The sequence below is a fragment of the Miscanthus floridulus genome, chromosome 18, assembly GCF_019320115.1.
Source record: "Miscanthus floridulus cultivar M001 chromosome 18, ASM1932011v1, whole genome shotgun sequence".
In the NCBI taxonomy this organism is placed as follows: domain Eukaryota; kingdom Viridiplantae; phylum Streptophyta; class Magnoliopsida; order Poales; family Poaceae; genus Miscanthus; species Miscanthus floridulus.
Genome location: NC_089597.1, coordinates 124,401,600 through 124,421,052, shown reverse-complemented (window position 1 = coordinate 124,421,052; position 19,453 = coordinate 124,401,600). Strand labels below are relative to the sequence as shown.

At 41.7% G+C, this 19,453-nt stretch overlaps 1 protein-coding gene and 1 pseudogene across 9 annotated transcripts; both read left to right on the top strand.

The window, feature by feature from the left end:
- The first annotated feature begins 3,023 nt into the window (after positions 1-3,023).
- On the top strand, positions 3,024-13,652 carry LOC136522690 (uncharacterized). 9 transcript variants are annotated; one of them, XM_066516503.1, is made up of 12 exons: positions 3,024-3,706; positions 3,824-4,070; positions 4,153-4,221; positions 4,339-4,417; positions 4,560-4,688; positions 5,596-5,641; positions 5,917-5,992; positions 6,626-6,691; positions 6,794-6,839; positions 12,514-12,586; positions 12,672-12,838; positions 12,927-13,652. In XM_066516503.1, exons 4-11 carry the CDS (start codon positions 4,406-4,408, stop codon positions 12,758-12,760), a joined length of 537 nt encoding a protein of 178 aa, XP_066372600.1. In that variant the 5' UTR covers positions 3,024-3,706; positions 3,824-4,070; positions 4,153-4,221; positions 4,339-4,405; the 3' UTR covers positions 12,761-12,838; positions 12,927-13,652. The 9 variants fall into 9 exon arrangements, with proteins under 9 accessions (XP_066372600.1, XP_066372597.1, XP_066372603.1 ...); XM_066516500.1 differs by lacking the exons at positions 4,153-4,221; positions 4,339-4,417 and having other exon boundaries at positions 3,024-3,357; positions 3,647-3,706; XM_066516506.1 differs by lacking the exon at positions 4,339-4,417.
- LOC136524585 (uncharacterized) lies at positions 12,970-19,241 on the top strand (annotated as a pseudogene).
- Positions 19,242-19,453: the final 212 nt, after the last annotated feature.

The window sequence follows — 19,453 nt, the reverse complement described above, 5'->3', positions numbered from 1 at the left end:
TTTACATCTAAAATCATTTAGGGTTTTAAAATTTGGTTTGAACTTGTCAAATTTCAAATTTTAAAATACGTAAAACATTGTCACATCCAAGTTTGATCAAACTTAAATGCTGAAGCATGATTTTAGAAATTTTAAGAAAAAAAACCATCACATTTGGAGTTAGTATAAGGGAGAACAACTAGTTACAAAGTTCAACAACAGATTAAAAAGAGAAATCACACTGTTCTGATGATCCTTACATGATCATAGTGAACAGTGTGATTTCTTTTTTTAATCTGTGGGTCGACTTTGTAACTAGTTTTTCTTTCTCATACTAACTCCAAATCTGATGATTTTTTTTCCTAAAATTTTCTAAAATCATTCTCTATCAATTTATTTTGTTGGTTTTGTCAATATATACATATGAAAAGTTTGAGCAATTTAAATTTTGAATTTCAAAACAATGCAACTTCAGACAAGATTTTGGTACCCCAAATGATTTCAGCTGAAAAAGTGATAAATACCAAAGTTGAATAACTCATTAAGATATACAACTTTTGTATTGGTCATTTCTTCATATGACAAAGTGGTAATGATATTCTTCATAAATGTGACACATCTCTCATAAGGTTTTATAAACTATATGAGACATGTGTAAGATTAGAGAATAATGTGTGCTAAGAATTTGTCAAATAAAAAAATGACCAAAATAAAAGTTGTATATATTCATGAGTTGAACAACTTTGGTATTCATCACTTTTTATGTTCAAATCAATTTGGGTCTCAAATTTTGGTTTGAACTTGTTGTTTTTTAAAATTTTAAATTTGAAAGGTTCAAATTTTGTCAAATAATAAGATGACTAAAATAAAAGTTGTAGATATTAATGAGTTGAACAACTTTGGTATTCATCACGTTTTATGTTGAAATCATTTTGGGTCTCAAATTTTAGTTTGAACTTGTCATTTTTTAAAATTTTAAATTTGAAAGGTTCAAATTTTGTCAAATAACAAGACGACCAAAATAAAAATTGTAGATCTTGATGAGTTGAACAACTTTTGTATTCATCACTTTTACATCTGAAATCATTTAGGGTTTTAAAATTTGGTTTGAACTTGTCAAATTTTAAATTTCAAATTTTAAAATGTGTAAAATATTGTCACATCCAAGTTTGATCAAACTTAAATGCTGAAGCATGATTTTAGAAATTTTTAGGAAAAAAACCATCATATTTGGAGTTAGTATTAGGGAGAACAACTAGTTACAAAGTTTACCCACAGATTAAAAAGAGAAATCACATTGTTCTAGATGATCCTTACATGATTTTAGTGAACAGTGTGATTTCTTTTTTTAATCTATGGATCAACCTTGTAACTAGTTTTTCTTCCTCATACTAACTCCAAATCTAATAATTTTTTTCCTAAAATTTTCTAAAATCATTCTCTATCAATTTATTTTGTTGGTTTTGTCAATATATATATATATATATATATATATATATATATATAAAGTTTGAGCAATTTAAATTTTGAATTTAAAAAAAATGCAACTTCAGACAAGATTTTGGTACCCCAAATGATTTCAGCTGAAAAAGTGATAAATACCAAAGTTGAATAACTCATTAAGATGTACAACTTTTGTATTGGTCATTTCTTCATATGACAAAGTGGTAATCACATTGTTCACAAATATGACACATCTCTCGTAAGATTTTGTAAACTATATGAGACATGTGTAAGATTAGTGAACAATGTGTGCTAAGAATTTATCAAATAAAGAAATGAACAAAATAAAAGTTGTAGATATTCATGAGTTGAACAACTTTGGTATTCATCACTTTTTATGTTGAAATCAATTTGGGTCTCAAATTTTGGTTCGAACTTGTCGTTTTTTAAAATTTCAAATTTGAAATGTTCAAATTTTGTCAAATAATAATATGACTAAAATAAAAGTTGTAGATATTAATGAGTTGAACAACTTTGGTATTCATCACTTTTTATGTTGAAATCATTTTGGGTCTCAAATTTTGGTTCGAACTTGTCATTTTTTTAAAATTTAAAATTTGAAAGGTTCAAATTTTGTCAAATGACAAGATGACCAAAATAAAAGTTGTAGATCTTCATGACCTCTACAAGTTTGATGTTTATCAAATTTTCATTTGAGATCATTTGGTATCTCAAAATTATTTTAGTAGTTTTGATTTTAATTTTTTAAAATTTAAAATTTTTCCCCATTTTTAAAGGTTCAATTTTGCAATTTTAAACTGTTGTAGTTGTTTTAGTTATTGTATATGTAAATATATCTATAAAAAAATAATTATAAAATTTTGTACTGTATTATTTATTATTTACATATGAATAATTCATTGTGGGACCCACCCAAAGAGCCAACCCCGCATTTCTACACTGCGGACGCTAGGCAGCTCGTGCTCGTTCGAGACTGAGACACCCCGCAGCACGCTCGCGGCCGCCTCCCACCGCGCAGATCTCGCCGCCGCCGAGATGCTCTGCCGCGGCGTGCTCCTCCTCGCGGCCGTCCTCCTCCTCGCCGTCGCACACTCGCCCCTCGCGTATGCCTCGGAGGCCGACCACAAGGTGCCCCCCTTCATCCCAACCCTAGATCCGAACACTCCTTCCCTTGGCTGGATCTGTGTTGTCTTTCTTTCTCCATGATTCCATATATTATCCTTTGACATGTGGAATAACCTTGTTAAGCTAATCTCTTTCTTCCTGAATGAAGATTGGCCAGTTCCACACGTTAGAGCTGGAGGGTTGGTTCATCTAGAATTCAAAGCCAAAAAGTGGCCAGCTCCTCCGGCAGGACCACCCTCCACGTCGCTCAAAATAGCCTCAGCCGTCCGATCGCGCGCTCGATGGATGAGATTTGTTGAATCAGATTTTACAGGGATCAGCTTCTTCAGCTTTTACTTGCCACCTGCAGCTTTTCATCTACTTCTATTTATCTTGCTGGCCTCCTAATGAGAATCCAGGAAAACAAAATAAATACCCAACTCCTGATTCTCCTTCCCGACCCTTCTCAAAAAAAATCTCTCCTCCTCCCGTACAGGCTGCCTCACCGCTTCCTCTCTCTCACTCCCGTCTCCCTCCTCCCCCGACGCGGGCGGAGCGCCGGCGCTCGCGGCACGCGGTGCAGCGGCCAGCCCTGTGAGGCCCGCTGGTGGCCGTCCCCGGTCACGGAGCGGCGCGGGTCAGCCTCGCCGGTGGCCGCGGCGGCGGATCCCCGTGCGCTGCCTCCTCCGGGCGGTTTGTAGCCACTCCACGAAACCCTAGGTGCCTCCTCCGGCGGTTGCGGCGAGCCTCACGGCTGTATCGCACCGAGGCCGTGCTCGTGGGCTTCCCTAGTGCTGCCTCCTCCCACTGGTAAGAAACCCTACCTGCCTCTTCGGTGGCGGCTCCGAAGTTCGCGACAGCAGGCAGCAGCAGCCACGTGCGGGGGTTGGCCTTTTGGGATGCCCCTGTTCCAGGGATTTCTTTGGTATTTCTTTTTAAAATTTTGGGTGAATCGATGTATAGTATATGGAGTCCAATCCATTCCCTTGGCAGGAGATGTTTCCAAGAGGCTGATGTTCAATCTATGACATATCGATAGGTAACCTGTGAGTCGATTTTTGATCGATTCTTCTCGTTCTCAATTCTGATAAATATGCAGGTCGTTCATACATGGGGAACTGCATACTCAATAGCGGCTGAGGCCATCGGCGGCTGGCAGGTAAAGATAGGCTTACATTTGGGCCTTTCGGTGTGATTTACTTTTATTTATAGATAGATTTCCTGTAATGTGTGGCTCCTTCTTGATTTTTTGTTGGATCCCCATTTTTCCCTGTAGAGTGCATGTCGTCATCTACCAGGTTTATAGGGGCAGGCTAAACAAAAAAAAGCAGGCAATTAGTGACTCCCTCTTTTGTGCACCAATAGTTCAACTTAAATTTCTGGACAAAGCACTTTGTAGGTCCCTGCATGTGTGAGATTTGTACATGTATATTTCCTCGCACTATGGATGGCCATGCAGTAATAAACACATGATGAGAATTTATTGCTGCTCCTTGCTATGCTTCTTGCCAACAATTTGTAAGGTAAAGTACATCTACTTGATTTTAAAATCCTTTTATGAGTCTACGATAACGATGGTTACATTCTTTCATGATTCTATGACAGGTATACTGCTTTCTTAGATGTAGCCTTTGCTACTTGGTCAAATAAAGAAAGGCATCCCTTCCTCTAATGGTAATTAAACATACTGCTTGCTCAGGAATTAGTGAGCCTATAGGTGCCACACAGAGATACGTGACCCCATGTATTATATATTCTAATATAATTAGCTACCATTGCCAATTTTGTCAGCAACTATGTGATCAGAGGTAAATTAACGGGTCTCCTCACTAATATATTCGAGTATGCTGATGCAATTATGCATCTACAGGTGCCTCTCCAAAACATAGTTATTGACACCAAATATATGATATATCCATCAAGAAGGGCTGGTCTGTTGGCCTTACCTTACTGTCGGACATTCTTTGAGATTTCTAATTTTTGGGTTAACCATACAATCTGGCTCGTGGCAGGTCAATGTATCTGGATTTTGTGTGCTCATGGTTGGAGAACTAAATAAGCTGCAGTTACAAGTTATGAAGTTCAGGCCGACAATGGGTCCAGCAAAGGTGTGCATGGGGATTGAAATGATGCCATGTCAGGTGCTCCTCTTGGTTCCCAAAGTTGCATTTCTTTATCACCTTTGCGATGCAGAACTGCCAACTAGCCTAGTCCCTTATTATTTAGGACAACTTTTGAATGCTTGGATACCTTGTAATAATGTACTAGCAGCTATTTGTCTACACTCTACTATATAAATTACAGGTCCTGCCATATTCTTAGGATGTCCAAACATGTGCAGTTTTTTTTCTTCTTCATATAAGCTTAACCCTTCTTCTGTATCTTATGTGGCAAGGCCAACCTGTTATTGTAATAGGAAAAACTAAGCACCTCCATCAGCTGCCACATCACTTGTACATTCTAATAAGCATACAAAAGTCATCAACATTTTTTGAATTGCTTGACATGAGACTTCTGGCTACCTATGCAATGTTTCCTATGCCGATTATGCTTATTGTTTCCATTTATTTACTACCAAGGCCCCGTTCGCTGGTCTGAAACTTGGCTGAAACTGGCTGAAAAACACTGTTCCGGCTGAATTGTTGTGAGAGAAAAGCACTATTTCGGCTGAAAAAAGAAGCCGAATAAGCCATTTTTAAGACAAACGAACGGGGCCCAAATTAAAAGCTTGCAGTTTGAGGCATGATAGTGCCATTGTTTTGTCCCCTATCTTCTGAGCTTGATGATTGCTGCCCATGAACCTAATGTTCGTTTCAGTTTTTTTTTGCTTGTAATTTTTTTAATAACTTTGTACTTCGGAAAGCAATCAGAATGTTTCAGCTTTTCTCTTTTTTGCTATTGATGTTAGAGTAGTATCCTCTCCACTATGCTCATCATGCTGCATTGCAGTGGAATTTTGGAGCATTAATTGATATTTCTCGGGGTGATGCGTTTCAATCTTTTTCGTTGCTACTTTTTTCTTCAATGAATCCTGTGCATTTTATGTAGGAAATTTGGGATTGGTTGGCACTTGAGACCATCCAGCAAGCATGTGGTATGTGATTTTGACCCGTCATTTGTATATATATGGATTATCTTCTCAATCAAATATTAATCTCTTCTTCCATTTCTAAAATAAGTTGGTGTTAACAATTTAACATGGTGTGCATATGATACCTGTTGTGCTTTACCATCTTGTGAGTTTGACCAAGATATAAACCACTATTTGGCTCCATTTCCTGAGACTAGCTTTTCTGAATTGCCTCATTGTCTGTTGTTTATCTATACGAAACATAGTGTTTTAATTGAGTCTATCCAAACCTATTGTAGATCCTGCTGCAAGTGCTGATCTAGCAGTTATTCTCATGCAAGAAGGACTTGCCCACCTATTCCTCATTGGCAGAAGGTGTGTGGAACTGTTGCGCCATCACAAAATAACAAATATTTGATTTTTAATATTTATTTAATTGTTTTATTTTATGTGTCTAAGATGTCAATGTTGTTATCTAGTACATAAGAGTTCATTTCTTAGAATTAGCACTTCTGGACTCTGGTTCACTCATGCTAAGAGTGTCTGTGCACCACCTGTATAAATCCTTTGCTTTCTACACCTGGGTGATGCGTTTCAATCTTTGAGCATGTTTTGCAAGTAAGCTATTCACACGAAGTTATGCAAATGTGAACATGCATACATGCAACAATTGACCGATGCATTACATCTACTTGGTTGAAGGCATTGCTGAAACACATTGATTTTGAAGTAGTCCAGTGTGTTGTAATTGCAAGCCCAGGTTTTACGAAGGTAATCCTCACTTTCTTAAAGGGGAAACAATGTACTATACAGTAGCTCCTTTATAAGGGGCATAAGTCTCATCTGTGTGCTGCTAGGCGTGTGTTCACTCTTCATTAAGTCTGGTGTCAAAATCCATCTGTCATTATGTGCTAGTTACCACCGTTACTTGCATAAAGTTGAATACTCGTTAATCACTTGTAGCTTGCACGAACTGGATCTCTAATTGATTTGATTTCATTGCTTCAGGAAACTAGCCGCTACTGTAAATACTAAAGATCACACTGGTTTTGTCGGACACTGTCCTGTCACCAGGTTTGCAAGCTAACACCTCACTACTAGTTACTACTTACCATCCTAGATCAAATTGCCATATATATCAGGTTAATGAAGTAGTATGTCTTGCAATTTTGTCAGGAAATTCGCTGCAACGTTGGCAAACCAACCTACTATTTCCCATCTGGTAAAAGTCATTACAGATATTCAGATTTTTGCTAGTTTGATAGTGTCTGTTGTTTGTTTTTGTAAAGTTTTCCATTATGGCATTATACACCTTAGAACTGATGTATGAGCCAGATTACGAATGCAATGCACTATATCCTTGTTGTCAGTTAGATAATTTTCTGATATATATGTTGCAACTTATGGTAAATATGGCCAATCAAATATGTGAAACGTGAAGTGTGAAAGGGCACCCATGGATAAACTTGTATACTGAAATTTCTAGTCCTTGCTACCTATCCACATGAAAGTGCAAGAACCATTGGTTAGTAATATTTGGAGCTTCTGCAGAAGCAAGAATTATTTATTTTTTTTGCTGGAAAATCCACTGTAGGGGCGGTTCTTGATTGAACCGCCCTTACAAATACACACAGCAGGGGCGGTTGGTGATACAGTCGCCCTTACAGAAGTCCACTACAGGGGCGGCTGATATTACCAGCCGCCCCTACAGAGGGCACTGTAGGGGCGGCTGAAAACACCAGCCGCCCCTACAGCGGGCACTGCAGGGGCGGTCAGAAAACCGCCCCTACAGAGGCACCCTCTGTAGGAACACCCTGGGAGGGGCGGCTGGCGCAGCCTCCCCTACAGAGCCTCTAGAGCCGCCCCTACAGTTAATTTCTGTAGTAGTGACTTCCATTCAACAGGGTGTCCATACAAATCGCTGAACACAAAATTAGCTACATGATCTAGTATCTGGTCCATCCAGGACAAAGGACCAACATTACAATTCAGACCTAGGGCTACCAAAGAGTGTGCTACTGAATTACATTCCCATGGCTACTGAGGCAATCACACCGACATGTACTCCTAGCTCTGCAGAACAGAACCGAACATTACTGCAAACAATGTACGGATCTAGATGACCCTCTACAGTTGCAAGGATCATAACATAGGTTAGGGTCATATGAACAGAAACATTATTACAGACTGAGCCACAAAACTGTAACATCCAAAAATTCAAACAAATAAATCATGTGAATTAAAATTGTTTTGAAACCATTTTAAAAACTAATTCTCAAATTAAGCTCTAAGTTATTTCTTGTCCAAATATTTTCTAGTCCAGCTCAACTCATTTTAATTCAATATGATCAAACTCTATCTCCTATCTCCTTGTCTTCTTCCTAAGCTTCCTGCACGTGCTCATAGTTAGTCACAGTCGCTTCGCCGCAGCGCCATTACTCTGCTAAGTTGTGCCACATGAGCTTAAGGAGGTGTTTGGATCACCCGGACTAAACTTTAGTCCATGTTACATCACATGTTTGGAGGTTAATTAGGAGTTTTAAATATAGACTAATTATAAAATTAATTGCATAAATAGAGGCTAATTCGCGAGACGGATCCATTAAGCCTAATTTATCCATGATTTGCTCATGTGATGCTAAGTAAATATTTCCTAACTATAGATTTATTAGGATTAATAAATTTATCTCGCAAATTAGCCACCATTTATGTAATTAGTTTTATAACTGGGTCATATATAGTTCTCCTAATTGGCCTCCGAAGACAGAAGTTTAGGCCTTACCACCCAAATGTTTTATTTTTTGTCATTTTTTGAAAGTTTTTCATAAATATGCCCCTGGAGGTATATTTTCAAAATCTGGATCCTAAGCTCGGCGCCATCGTTCATGGCGCTGAGATTACACGTCTTGGCACCAAAGGGTTTGGCGCCTAGGTCGGGGGGCCACGTTGGCATCAAAGTAGAGCCGGGGGTGACATGGCCGCCAGCTCGGCGCTGTGGATCTTGGCGCCAAGCTTGATGCCGTAGACCTTGGCGTCAAGCTCGGCGCCAAAGATCCTGGCGCCGAGCCGGCCTTACAGGTGGGTCCATTTCCTTTCTCTCTTTCTTCCTTCCTTTTCCTCTCTACCTTTCTCTCCCACTCTCTCTCGCGCCCGACACCTCCCGCCGCCGGCGCCGCTCGTCCTCGCCGTCCCCGGCCCCGATCACCGTCGCCGCTCCTGGCCGGCCGTACGCCCCGCCCCACCGACCGGTTCGGCGCCCCATCTCGCGCAGGCCGGCATGGCCGCGCCCCCGCTCCCCCATCCCCAAGCGCCACGCGCCGGCCGGCCGCCCTGACTGCCTCGCCCTGCCCGCCTCACCACGGCCGCTGCACCCCACCCACCTCGGTGTCCCCGCCGTGGCCACCGCGCCCCGCCCACGCCGGCCGGCCTCCCTATTGCGGCGGCCTAGCTGCCTCGCCCCGGTAGGCCGGTAACGGGGTGCCATTTGTCGGCCTCCTGTGGCCGCCCGCCCCCGCCCGCTTGGCCACTTCGGTTGCCGGCCGGGTGCACGCGTGGGCGCACGACAGCTTCCCCGCTAGCCGTCTCTGCCTCTTGTCGACCGGCTGCGCCTCCCCTGCACTCGAGGTACATTAATTTTTAAATTTAGTTATTTAATAGTGGTTATTAGTTGGTTAGTGTGGTAGTGATTTAGATAGGTAGAATTATATTTAGATTGATAGGTTGATTGATGGATACTTTACATAGTTAGATATATAGTTAGTTATATGGTTAGTAAGATAGTTAGTTAAATAGTTATATACTTAGTTACATAGTTAGTTAGATAGTTACTTGACATAGTTAGTTAGTAGTACTTAGTAGTTAGTAGTGAATTGATAGTATCTATTTATTAGTTAGTTATTACATACTAGAGACCTTGTACTTAGTATGCTTCATTTATATTGGACTAAAGGAATTGTGTGTCCTTGCGTATGAAATAGATGGACAACCTAGTGAGCATATATCATGGAGGCACTGTGGAAAGAGATCGCTATGGATATGTTGAGTTTGTTGACATGCAAAGCGTGCCTGTATTATTCAATGAGAAGCCTTCATTTAGTGATTTGGTTGCAAGGGCTCGGGAGGAGCTACATTGCCATGATGATGATGGCATCGCAGTTGAGGGTGTACTTCACCTAGGTTTCCCTCCCAACATCCTTAGGAAGATGATCCCAATTGGGTGTGCAAACCAGTGAGAGAACTATGTGAGATCGGCTATAAAGTGCCAGTTCCAAAGTTTGGACGTGGTTGTGCATCGGGTGTTAGTTGATCCCATCCCTCATGGGGTTTCCCCGCCAATGGGTCAACAGGCACACTTCGACCCTCCCGTCCCGGAACCTGATATGGATGTGGAGGTTGCACCTATGGTTCCCGATGCTCAATCTGCCCCCAATGAGCTAGTTGGAGATGCTTGTCAGACTCATGATGTTGTGGCAGATCCTCCTCATGAGATCCCTTTGACACAGAATCATCCGACTAAGTGTCTTATCCGCATGGTTATTGGGAGGTTACCCCCTTCCTTACATCCATTTTTTCATTCTTTCCTCATTTTTCTACTTATGTTGCAGGAGACATTCCTGACAATGTGGATGTGCCCCCTGTTGCTGTGCAAGTGCACTTTGGAGATAGATTCCGTGGCTCTAATAGTGTTGAAATTATGAATGATTCGGAGCCATATGAGATGGCAAGGACTCTTGATTCTGATGATGATCGCCCTGTTGGAGAGCTGATAGAGAGTGATGTTGAGATGCGGAGGCGTATCTTTCCCGATCGTCGTGATCCAAGAGTTCACGAGTTCAACGATCTTGCTCATTCCGATCAGGCATGTGCAGAAGGATGTTATGATGAGCTCCTAGAAGCTCCTAAGGCCGGCCCTAACATGGTAATTGAGAAGGGTAGGGTATTCAAGGACCTCCCTGCATTGAAGAGGTGATTGCAAGCATTTGCAGTGATATGAAAGAGACCTTACAAGGTCTTGTATTCATATGCGAAGCGCCGTTACACAGTTGTGTGTGACAAGAAACGCTGCCCATGGAGCGCCGTTACACAGTTGAAATGGAAGATCACAAAAGTTGTCAGGCCATACAATTGTGCTGACCATGTGCTGACACTGAAGCATCAGCAGTTGACATCTACCCTCATTGCCAAACAGTTGATGGGAATATTACAAGGAGAACCCAACACGAAGGTTAGGACAATTATCAGGACCGTTGAGGCGTTGTATGGAGGTTATGTGATAACTTATGGTAAAGCTTGGAGGGCTAAGTAGCGAGCGTGGAAGATGATACATGGGGACTGGGAGGATGGGTATGAGTAGCTACCAGTACTTTTCAATGCAATCAAAGTGATGAATCCAAGCATGCATTATGAGTACATCCCAAAACCAAATGCATGGAAGGATGGGAGGCAGATATTCTTCCGTGCTTTCTGGTGCTTCCCTCAGTGTGTCAAGGCCTTTAGGCACTGTCATCCTGTCTTGTCCATTGATGGTACGTTCTTGAGTAGCAAATACCAAGGCACACTTTTTATAGCCATATCCTGTGATGCGAACAACAAGTTGGTTCCTTTGGCATTTGCTTTGGTTGAGAAGGAGAACAATGACAGTTGGGGATGGTTCTTGAGGCTAGTCCGGATACATGTGGTTGGGCCTGGCAGGGAGGTTGGCGTCATATCTGATAGGCACCAGGGCATACTTAATGCCGTGTGAGAGCAGATAGAGGGGTATGCACCTTTGCACCATCGTTGGTGTACTCAGCACCTTGCCGAGAATCTACTCTGAAAGGATGGTGTGAAGGATAACTTTGATCTGTTCCAGGAGGTTGCTCGACAGCTTGAGGATAAGTACTTTTAGAAAAAGTTGGAGCAGGTCAGAACCGCATCAAATGTAGAAGGTAGACAATGGCTCACAGGTTTGATGAGGGATTTGGAGAAATGGACAAGAGCTCACGATGCTGGTGGATGGAGGTACGAGTTTCAGTGCAGCAACATGGCAGAGTCATTCAATAAGTTGCTATTGGAGATACGTGGTATGCCCGTGAATGCAATCATTCAATTCACCTTCTACAAGCTTATTGCCTGGTTCAATGATAGACATGCCCATGCATTAAAGTTGTAGAGTGATGGAGAGATATGGGCTCCGAAACCAAAGGCACACCTAGGGAAGGCAAATGAAAGGGCTGGCACACATGAGGTTACATGTTTTGACCACACCACAGGGACTTATCAGGTCCAGCATAGGGGTGGTACAACGTCCGATGGCGAGGTCCGAGAGTCAAGGATGCATGTGACAATCCTCCAAGATTTCACATGCACTTGTGGTAAACCAAGGCAGTACCACTTTGTATGTTCTCATTTGGTGGCAGCAGCTAGGCATCACAACTATAATATCGAGAGTAGGATACCTCATGAGTTCAGCGTTGACACGCTTGTGCACACATGGAGCCCCCGCTTCGTGCCTTTCCGGGACCCTGGAGAGTGGTCTCCATATGATGGGCCAAAGTACATTGCAGATCTAGCTTACCATTGAACAAGCGTGGATCAAGGAAGAGGATGAGGCACAGGATGGTTATGGATCAGATACCCAGAAGAACGAGGCGTGGGAGAGGAACCCCATTTCTTACTGACCCCGAGCAGTACGAGTACGACAAGTGTGGTAGACTGGGCCACAATTCACGCACTTGCCATTGGCAGATTAGTGAGGTGCGACTATTGGTTGTTTTCATTATTTCATATTTGTCGTATTCATTCAATTAATTATGCATGTCTCAATTTATGCTTGTAATTGTGTCAATTACTTGTACATTTCTAAGTTTATATTTCATTGTACATTGAATTTCTATTTCATTGACTTTTTTTTGTAGGATGGCGCAATTCCACCTACTCGACCCAGTGTACGAGGAGACCCACCTAGGACGTCTCATAGCGGAGGGGCAGGTAATAATCTATACGTTTTGTTCAAATTTTTGTGAGCGTACATATGTTCGTCAAGTAATGGGAGACTATGTTTTATTCCATGCAGGACCTTCCGCTGCTTCGTCCAAGAACCCACAATGGGTTCTTGGACATGCAGTACGACAACATGTACACTCCTTTCCTGTAAAGAGCTAGCCTAGATGTAATCTCTTTTTAGGTTCGTCGTGGGTTGCCCAAGTTTAACTCAGCGGCCATAACTGTGTTGGTTGACAGGTATTATCTTCAATCATTGCCTCAATTCATGGTCATTTGTTCATGACTTGCCTTTTTAACATGTAATCTTGCTTTGTCTAAAATGTAGGCGGTGGCCGGAGACTCATAGCTTTCACTTGCCTTTCGGAGAGATGACAATCACGCTCCAGGACTGTCAGAAGATGCTAGGTCTGAGGATTCATGGCAACGCAGTGACTAGGCAGTGCAGGTTAGAAGGTTGGAGAGCACGAGTAGAGGCCTTCCTTGGGCGTGAGGTTGGCGAGTAAGGGGCTCACATTTCTGGAGTTCTAATCTCCTGAATCCGGCAAGAGTTCGCACAGTGCCCCGAGGAGGCAGATGAGGAGACAGTTGGGTACTACTGCAGGGCATGGATCCTACACCTGTGCAAGGAAGACAAAGACGATGACAACAACAATGGTGTAAGTTCACAGGAGGCAATCTGCAGTGATCCATATTGCACCTGCCCTAATCACAAGAACAAGGGGCCTCTGCCGTCACCCTCGCCACCACCACCAACAACAATGGGAGGCTACTGTGGAGAAGGTGCAATACAATTTGCTATGTGGCCACACTACTAGGATGACCCTATCCTATTCACATGGCACATCCATGTGTTTGTTGTTTGGTTTAATTACCTAAAGCATGTTAGGTTTAGTCGAAGGAACTATGTACCATTGTTTGGTACATGTTCTCACATGCCATTTCATGCGCTTGTTGTTCGCTTCAATTACCTAAGGCATGTTAGGTTTAGTTTAGGACCTTTGTACCCTAGTTTGGTACATGTTCTCACATGCCATTTCATGTGTTGTGTGTGTTGAATTATATAATGCCCTACTTCGTTAGGTTTTGTTTGCAGCACGTGATCACATTTCACTACGTCCACAATATTAAACTGAATATTATGACCACAAATAATGAAAACAACTACATAATGAAAAGTCCAATACTATGACATATTAAACAACACAATAATACTAGAAGTACGTGCCGACAAACTAAATAACGTAGTACATGACCTAAGCATGCTCATACTTAAAGTGCATTACATGACAACATAATGAAAAGTCCAACAGTAGACAACATTGTTCATGAATAAACCATAGAACTAGCAAGTAATGGAGACTACTGAGTGCTACGAGGCCACTTTCCCTTCCTCAGGGCATAGAGATTCTCCTCCATCGTTGCTTTCACTCGGCGTGCACGCTCAAGCTTCTTCTCCCTCTCCTCCCTATATGCAACAACACGCCTCCTTTCCTCCTCTTCCTTGTGCTCCTTTTCTGTAGCCTCCTCTTTGCGTCTCTTCTCCATTATCTCCTTGTCCTCTTCCTCTCACCGCAACAGTTTCTGCATCCATTCCTTGTCTTCAGGCTCGATCTCAGTGTCGATCCACTGCTCAAAATCACAGAGCGGTGGAGGGGTCTGCAACAAATATAATTGTTACAAAACAAAAAATGATGCAAGATGTCATATGACACAAAATAATTATTACACAACATTAATTCCTCACCATCTTGTTAATGCGGCGCAGACGAAGTGTAGGCTCAAACGCAAAATTGGAACGCATCCAATACCTCTGCCTATATGTGTCCTCTTCATCGGACTTGGCTACCTTGCAAGGATCGCCGCAAAAGCACATGGGCACTGGAACACCACTAGACAGAGGCAATGGGTTGAAGGCATTTCCAGTCATCCGACCATAACTATAATTTAGCCATTTTCGTTCTAAGAACCGAAAGCAATTAACATTAAACCCTACACCTAGGGTTTCCCATTTGATCCACAACAATGAACCCATAACATAACAACGTGCGCTGAAGTTACCTTGGTTTGCTAGCTTTTCCACGCCTTGGCATCCTACGGTTGTATAATATAATTATTAAAATTGCATGAAACCCTAAGTAATGACGATTCTTAAGTTGAAAAATCCGACTAATATATACCGAATTGATGTGAAAAGACTAGGAGGGAGCGAGGATACCTTGCTCTCAAAGATCTATGGATCAAATCAAAGTTTCCAAGGTCCAATATGCCGATTCGTGAGGTAGGGCAAAGTGGGGAGAGAAAAAACCCGAGAGGAGGAGAAAGAAGAGGAAGAAGGCTCGGGCAGGAAGGTTGGGCGCCGGGTTAAAACACCACCTTGGCGCCATAGATCTTGACGCCGAGAACGGCGCCAATAACCTCGTCGCCATGCTGCCTGCTAGGTCAGCGTCCACGCCACCAATGTGGCCGTGACCTAGGCGCCAAACCTTTTGGCGCCGAGACTTGTAAGCTCAGCGCCACCAATGATGGCGTCGAGTTAAGGGTCTAGATTTTGAAAGCATACCTCCAGGGGCATATTTGTGAAAAACTTTCAAAAAAAGGGCAAAAACAAAAAAGTGGGCCTTACCGCCATAGGATTCAATTGCGGCCTAAGCTATAGCTACCATTGCTTTGCACACACATTGCCGCAAATTGCGACAAGCGACCGCAACAGCTCGTAGGCACATGCGTGCCATCCATTAATGGCAAGTTGTAGAGCTGCATGCTTCTCACCCTGTGCTTGCCGACCACGATGCTACCCTCTGCCACAAGTCTTCTTCTCCACAGCACCGCCGCAACCAGGGGTGGAGCTAGAGAAGTATGGAGGGGGGTGCGGCCGTGCGGGCTTCCTTGGTAGCAATTACTTAGATATATACGATGTTCATACTATACTGTATCTTAATAGCGCTACGGACAAGATTTTAGCTCAATAATTGACACAAGCAACATTGATATATACCAACACTGAAATAGCAGTAATAGTGCTTAGCAGTTAACAAAATATAGTTAGAGAATGCCTCAATTATTAAAAAGAAAGCTTGTTGGCATATTGAAGTAAAGAAAAAAGAACGAACCATTCAATTTTAAGCAAAGAGTTAATAGAATGATTCGTTGAAAAAATAAAATCACATCTGAAATGTAGAGGGAAAATTGGTGGCTAGGATCTCTCAAATCTCTAGGGCTAGGCTGTCTTCCTAGAATTTTTGGATCAATATATATCCATCTTCCGTTTCTAACCATGCAATACCTTTGCACTAAGACTGTATGATGCTTTCCTCGGAAAACCTTTGCATACTTTTCCTAACATTCACAAAAATATCTATATTTTAGTTGATTTAGTTGCTTTCATATCAATTACCAAATATGAGAGAAAGAATAAAAAAGCATGACCCTAGAATCTGGACAAACTACCAACAAGAAGCTAGGAACTACAAAATTGTCGATTGCTGGAAGTTGAAAACAATAAAGAATCAAGTTGCTTACTTTGCCTTGCGGTCAAGATTGAATAGAAAACAGAGCAGGCGGTGGGCGCACTGCATTCCTGGACTCCTGGTGCCCGTGCTCGGAGCCCCGGAGTGCTGGCCTGGCGAATAGCAGCCCCGTATATCAGCAGGTGCAAAGTGTGCACCTGTTCTGGACCTCCAAATTTCTAAGGCCACCAAATTTAGTACACATATAGTCCATCAGCCCATCAGCCCATAAAACTTGGCAGGCCATCGGACTCCTTCTTCCCCATAGTCCATAGCCCATACGTAGTTACGTACGCATATAGGCCTGGAAGTCGGCACTCGGCAGCGATGTTTGCCGCAATCCTTTCATCGTTGCGCTGCTGCAGCTGGAGCTACTAGACCTAAACGCGGCTATTCAGCACGGCATCGCGGGCTCGCGGCGATCACGATTCACGGATCACGCAAAGATCGGCATCGCCAAGAAGCAGTTGTCATCCGCTGGCGCCGAGAACCAACACCAATACGTCGCCGTCGGCAGCTCGGTAGTCGGTACGCACACAAATTTCATCCCCAATTGTGTACAAGAGATTTCAGATTTGCATTATAATTAGGGAATTTCACAGGAGATTTCAGATTTGCATCATGTCTTCAAGAAATAGGAGGTTTGAATCTGGTCATGAAAAACGTAAGAAGAAACAGAGATTAGAAGCAGCAGCTCAAACTCAAAGGGGTGCTCTTGATAGATATGTTTTGAAAGATTCTCAGTTTACTTCTCAAAATCAAACCCCTGATGCTAATGTTGGCGAGGGTCATGCCGATGATGGTAGAAACACAGTAGAAGTTGGGGCAGAAATTAACAGTGAAGGTATTGGACATGTTGATGAAGCACATGCTAGAACTGAAAGTAACAATGACAACAATAGTTCTTTCCAGCCTGACATATATGATCCAAGATATTGGGATTCACTTGATTCTAAAATGATTGATATATTGCTGCAGAAGGGTCCTATAAGAGATTTATCAATTCTTAAAGGTCCCAAAGATAGATTTTCTAGAAGATTTTCTGCAACATTTTATACTAGAGTTCTCACAAATGGTGAAACTTGTGATAGAGAATGGCTTGTATATTGCAAACCTCTAGATAGAGTATTTTGCTTTTGTTGCAAATTATTGAGAAAGGGGCATGCAAAAGGACAGTTGGCAAATGATGGGTTCAGTGATTGGAATCATTTTGGCACTAGACTTAAAGAGCATGAAACTAGTGCAGAGCATGTCTCGAATATGGCTTCTTGGTATGAGTTGCGCCTCAGGTTGCAGAATGATCAAACAATTGACAGCGTTGCTCAAAGAGAAATCCAAAAGGAAAGGGAGCATTGGAGAAAAGTTTTGTACAGAATTATCTTGATTGTAAAATTTCTTGCATCACACAATCTAGCATTCCGTGGCAGTAATAGCAAGTTATACCAAGATAGCAATGGAAATTTCTTAGGAATGGTTCAATTGCTTGCTGAATTTGACCCTGTTATCCAAGAGCATGTTTGGCGCATCACCAATGATGAAATTCATAAGCACTATCTTGGTCATGGCATCCAGAATGAGTTAATAAGTTTGCTCGCTGATGCAATTAGGAGTGAAATCATTAGAAAGGTAAAACAAGCAAAGTACTTCTCGGTTATACTTGATTGCACTCCTGATGCAAGCCATCAGGAACAAATGTCTTTGATCATAAGGTATGTTGATATGTCCTCAGATTCTGTTTATGTTGAAGAATCCTTTTAGGATTTTTGGAGGTAAATGATACTAGTGGACAAGGATTGTTTGATGTCTTACAGAATGAATTGAAGAATCTTGACCTTGATATAGACAATGTGAGAGGGCAGGGATATGACAATGGGTCAAATATGAAAGGGAAACATCAAGGGGTACAAAAGAAACTTTTGGATATAAATCCCAGGGCTTTTTATTCAGCTTGTGGCTGTCACAGTCTGAATCTAACATTATGTGATATGGCCAAGTCTTGTGGTAAAGCAAAAGATTTTTTTGAAGTCATACAATGCATCTATATGACATTTGGTAAATCCACTAAGAAATGGCAGATTCTTTTGGATAACATTACAGGATTGACACTCAAGCCATTGTCAACTACTCGTTGGGAGAGTCGTGTTGATAGTGTTAAGGCTATAAGGTTCCAGATGCAAGAAATACGGGAGGCCTTGCTGCAAGTGGCTGAAAGTGATGATGATCCATTGTCAAGTAGTGAAGCTAAATCCTTAGCAGACAATGGGCTTGGTAGCTTTGAATTTTTAGTGGCAATACTCATCTGGTATGAACTATTATCCGCTGTTAATTTGGTCAGCAAGCAGCTACAAGCAAAGGATATGATTATTGATACTGCCATTGAGAATGTACGAGAGCTAATGTCCTTTTTCAAAGAGTACAGAGAAACGGGCTTTTCAAAAGCTTTGCAAGTTGCAACAGAAATTGCACTAGAGATGGAAATTGATCCGATTTTTCGTACCAAACGTAAGATCAAAAGGAAAAGAAAATTTGGTGAGAGCCCTCATGATGCATCTTCTCCTTCGCAATCTGCAGAAGATTCATTTCGGCGTGATTATTTTATACCTGTTGTTGATCAAGCCATAGTTTCACTTTCTAGGAGATTTGAACAATATGAGGAATTCCAAAATAATTTTGGTTTCCTATTTACTTCAGATAAGTTGCGTTCCTTGGATGATAGAAAATTGCTTTCTTCTTGTGTCAATCTAGAAGCTAAACTTAAAAGTGGAGAACATTCAGATATTGATGGAAGAGAATTATACGTGGAGTTAAAGTTCATTCAAGATCATATTGACAGATCTATGGGCCCTCTTGATATTCTTAATTATTTGAAACAACATGGTTCTTTCCGGAACGCCATTATTGCATACAGAGTTTTGTTAACCATTCCAGTTACCGTTGCATCTGCGGAAAGAAGCTTCTCTAAACTCAAGTTATTGAAGTCCTGCTTGCGATGTGCAATGACACAAGAAAGACTCAATGGGTTGGCAACAATAGCACTTGAAAATGATATCTTGGAGATGATCAAGTATGAAGATATAATTAAAGACTTCATTTCGAAGAATACTAGGAGAATGATGCTTTTCAGTAGAAACTAGAATATAAGGTCAGTTTGTTGCTTAAGTACTTTTGTATTGTTTTAGCATTAAGATTTGATATGTTCTAAGTATTGTAAGAACAACGTATATTTAAAACTTTATAATAAAGTAAAATTATGCTTTTGTTATATTATTTTCTTATAGATTTTAGGGCCACATCACGAGTTTCGTTTAGGGTGTTCCAAATCATAGGTACGGCCCTGCGAGTAGCC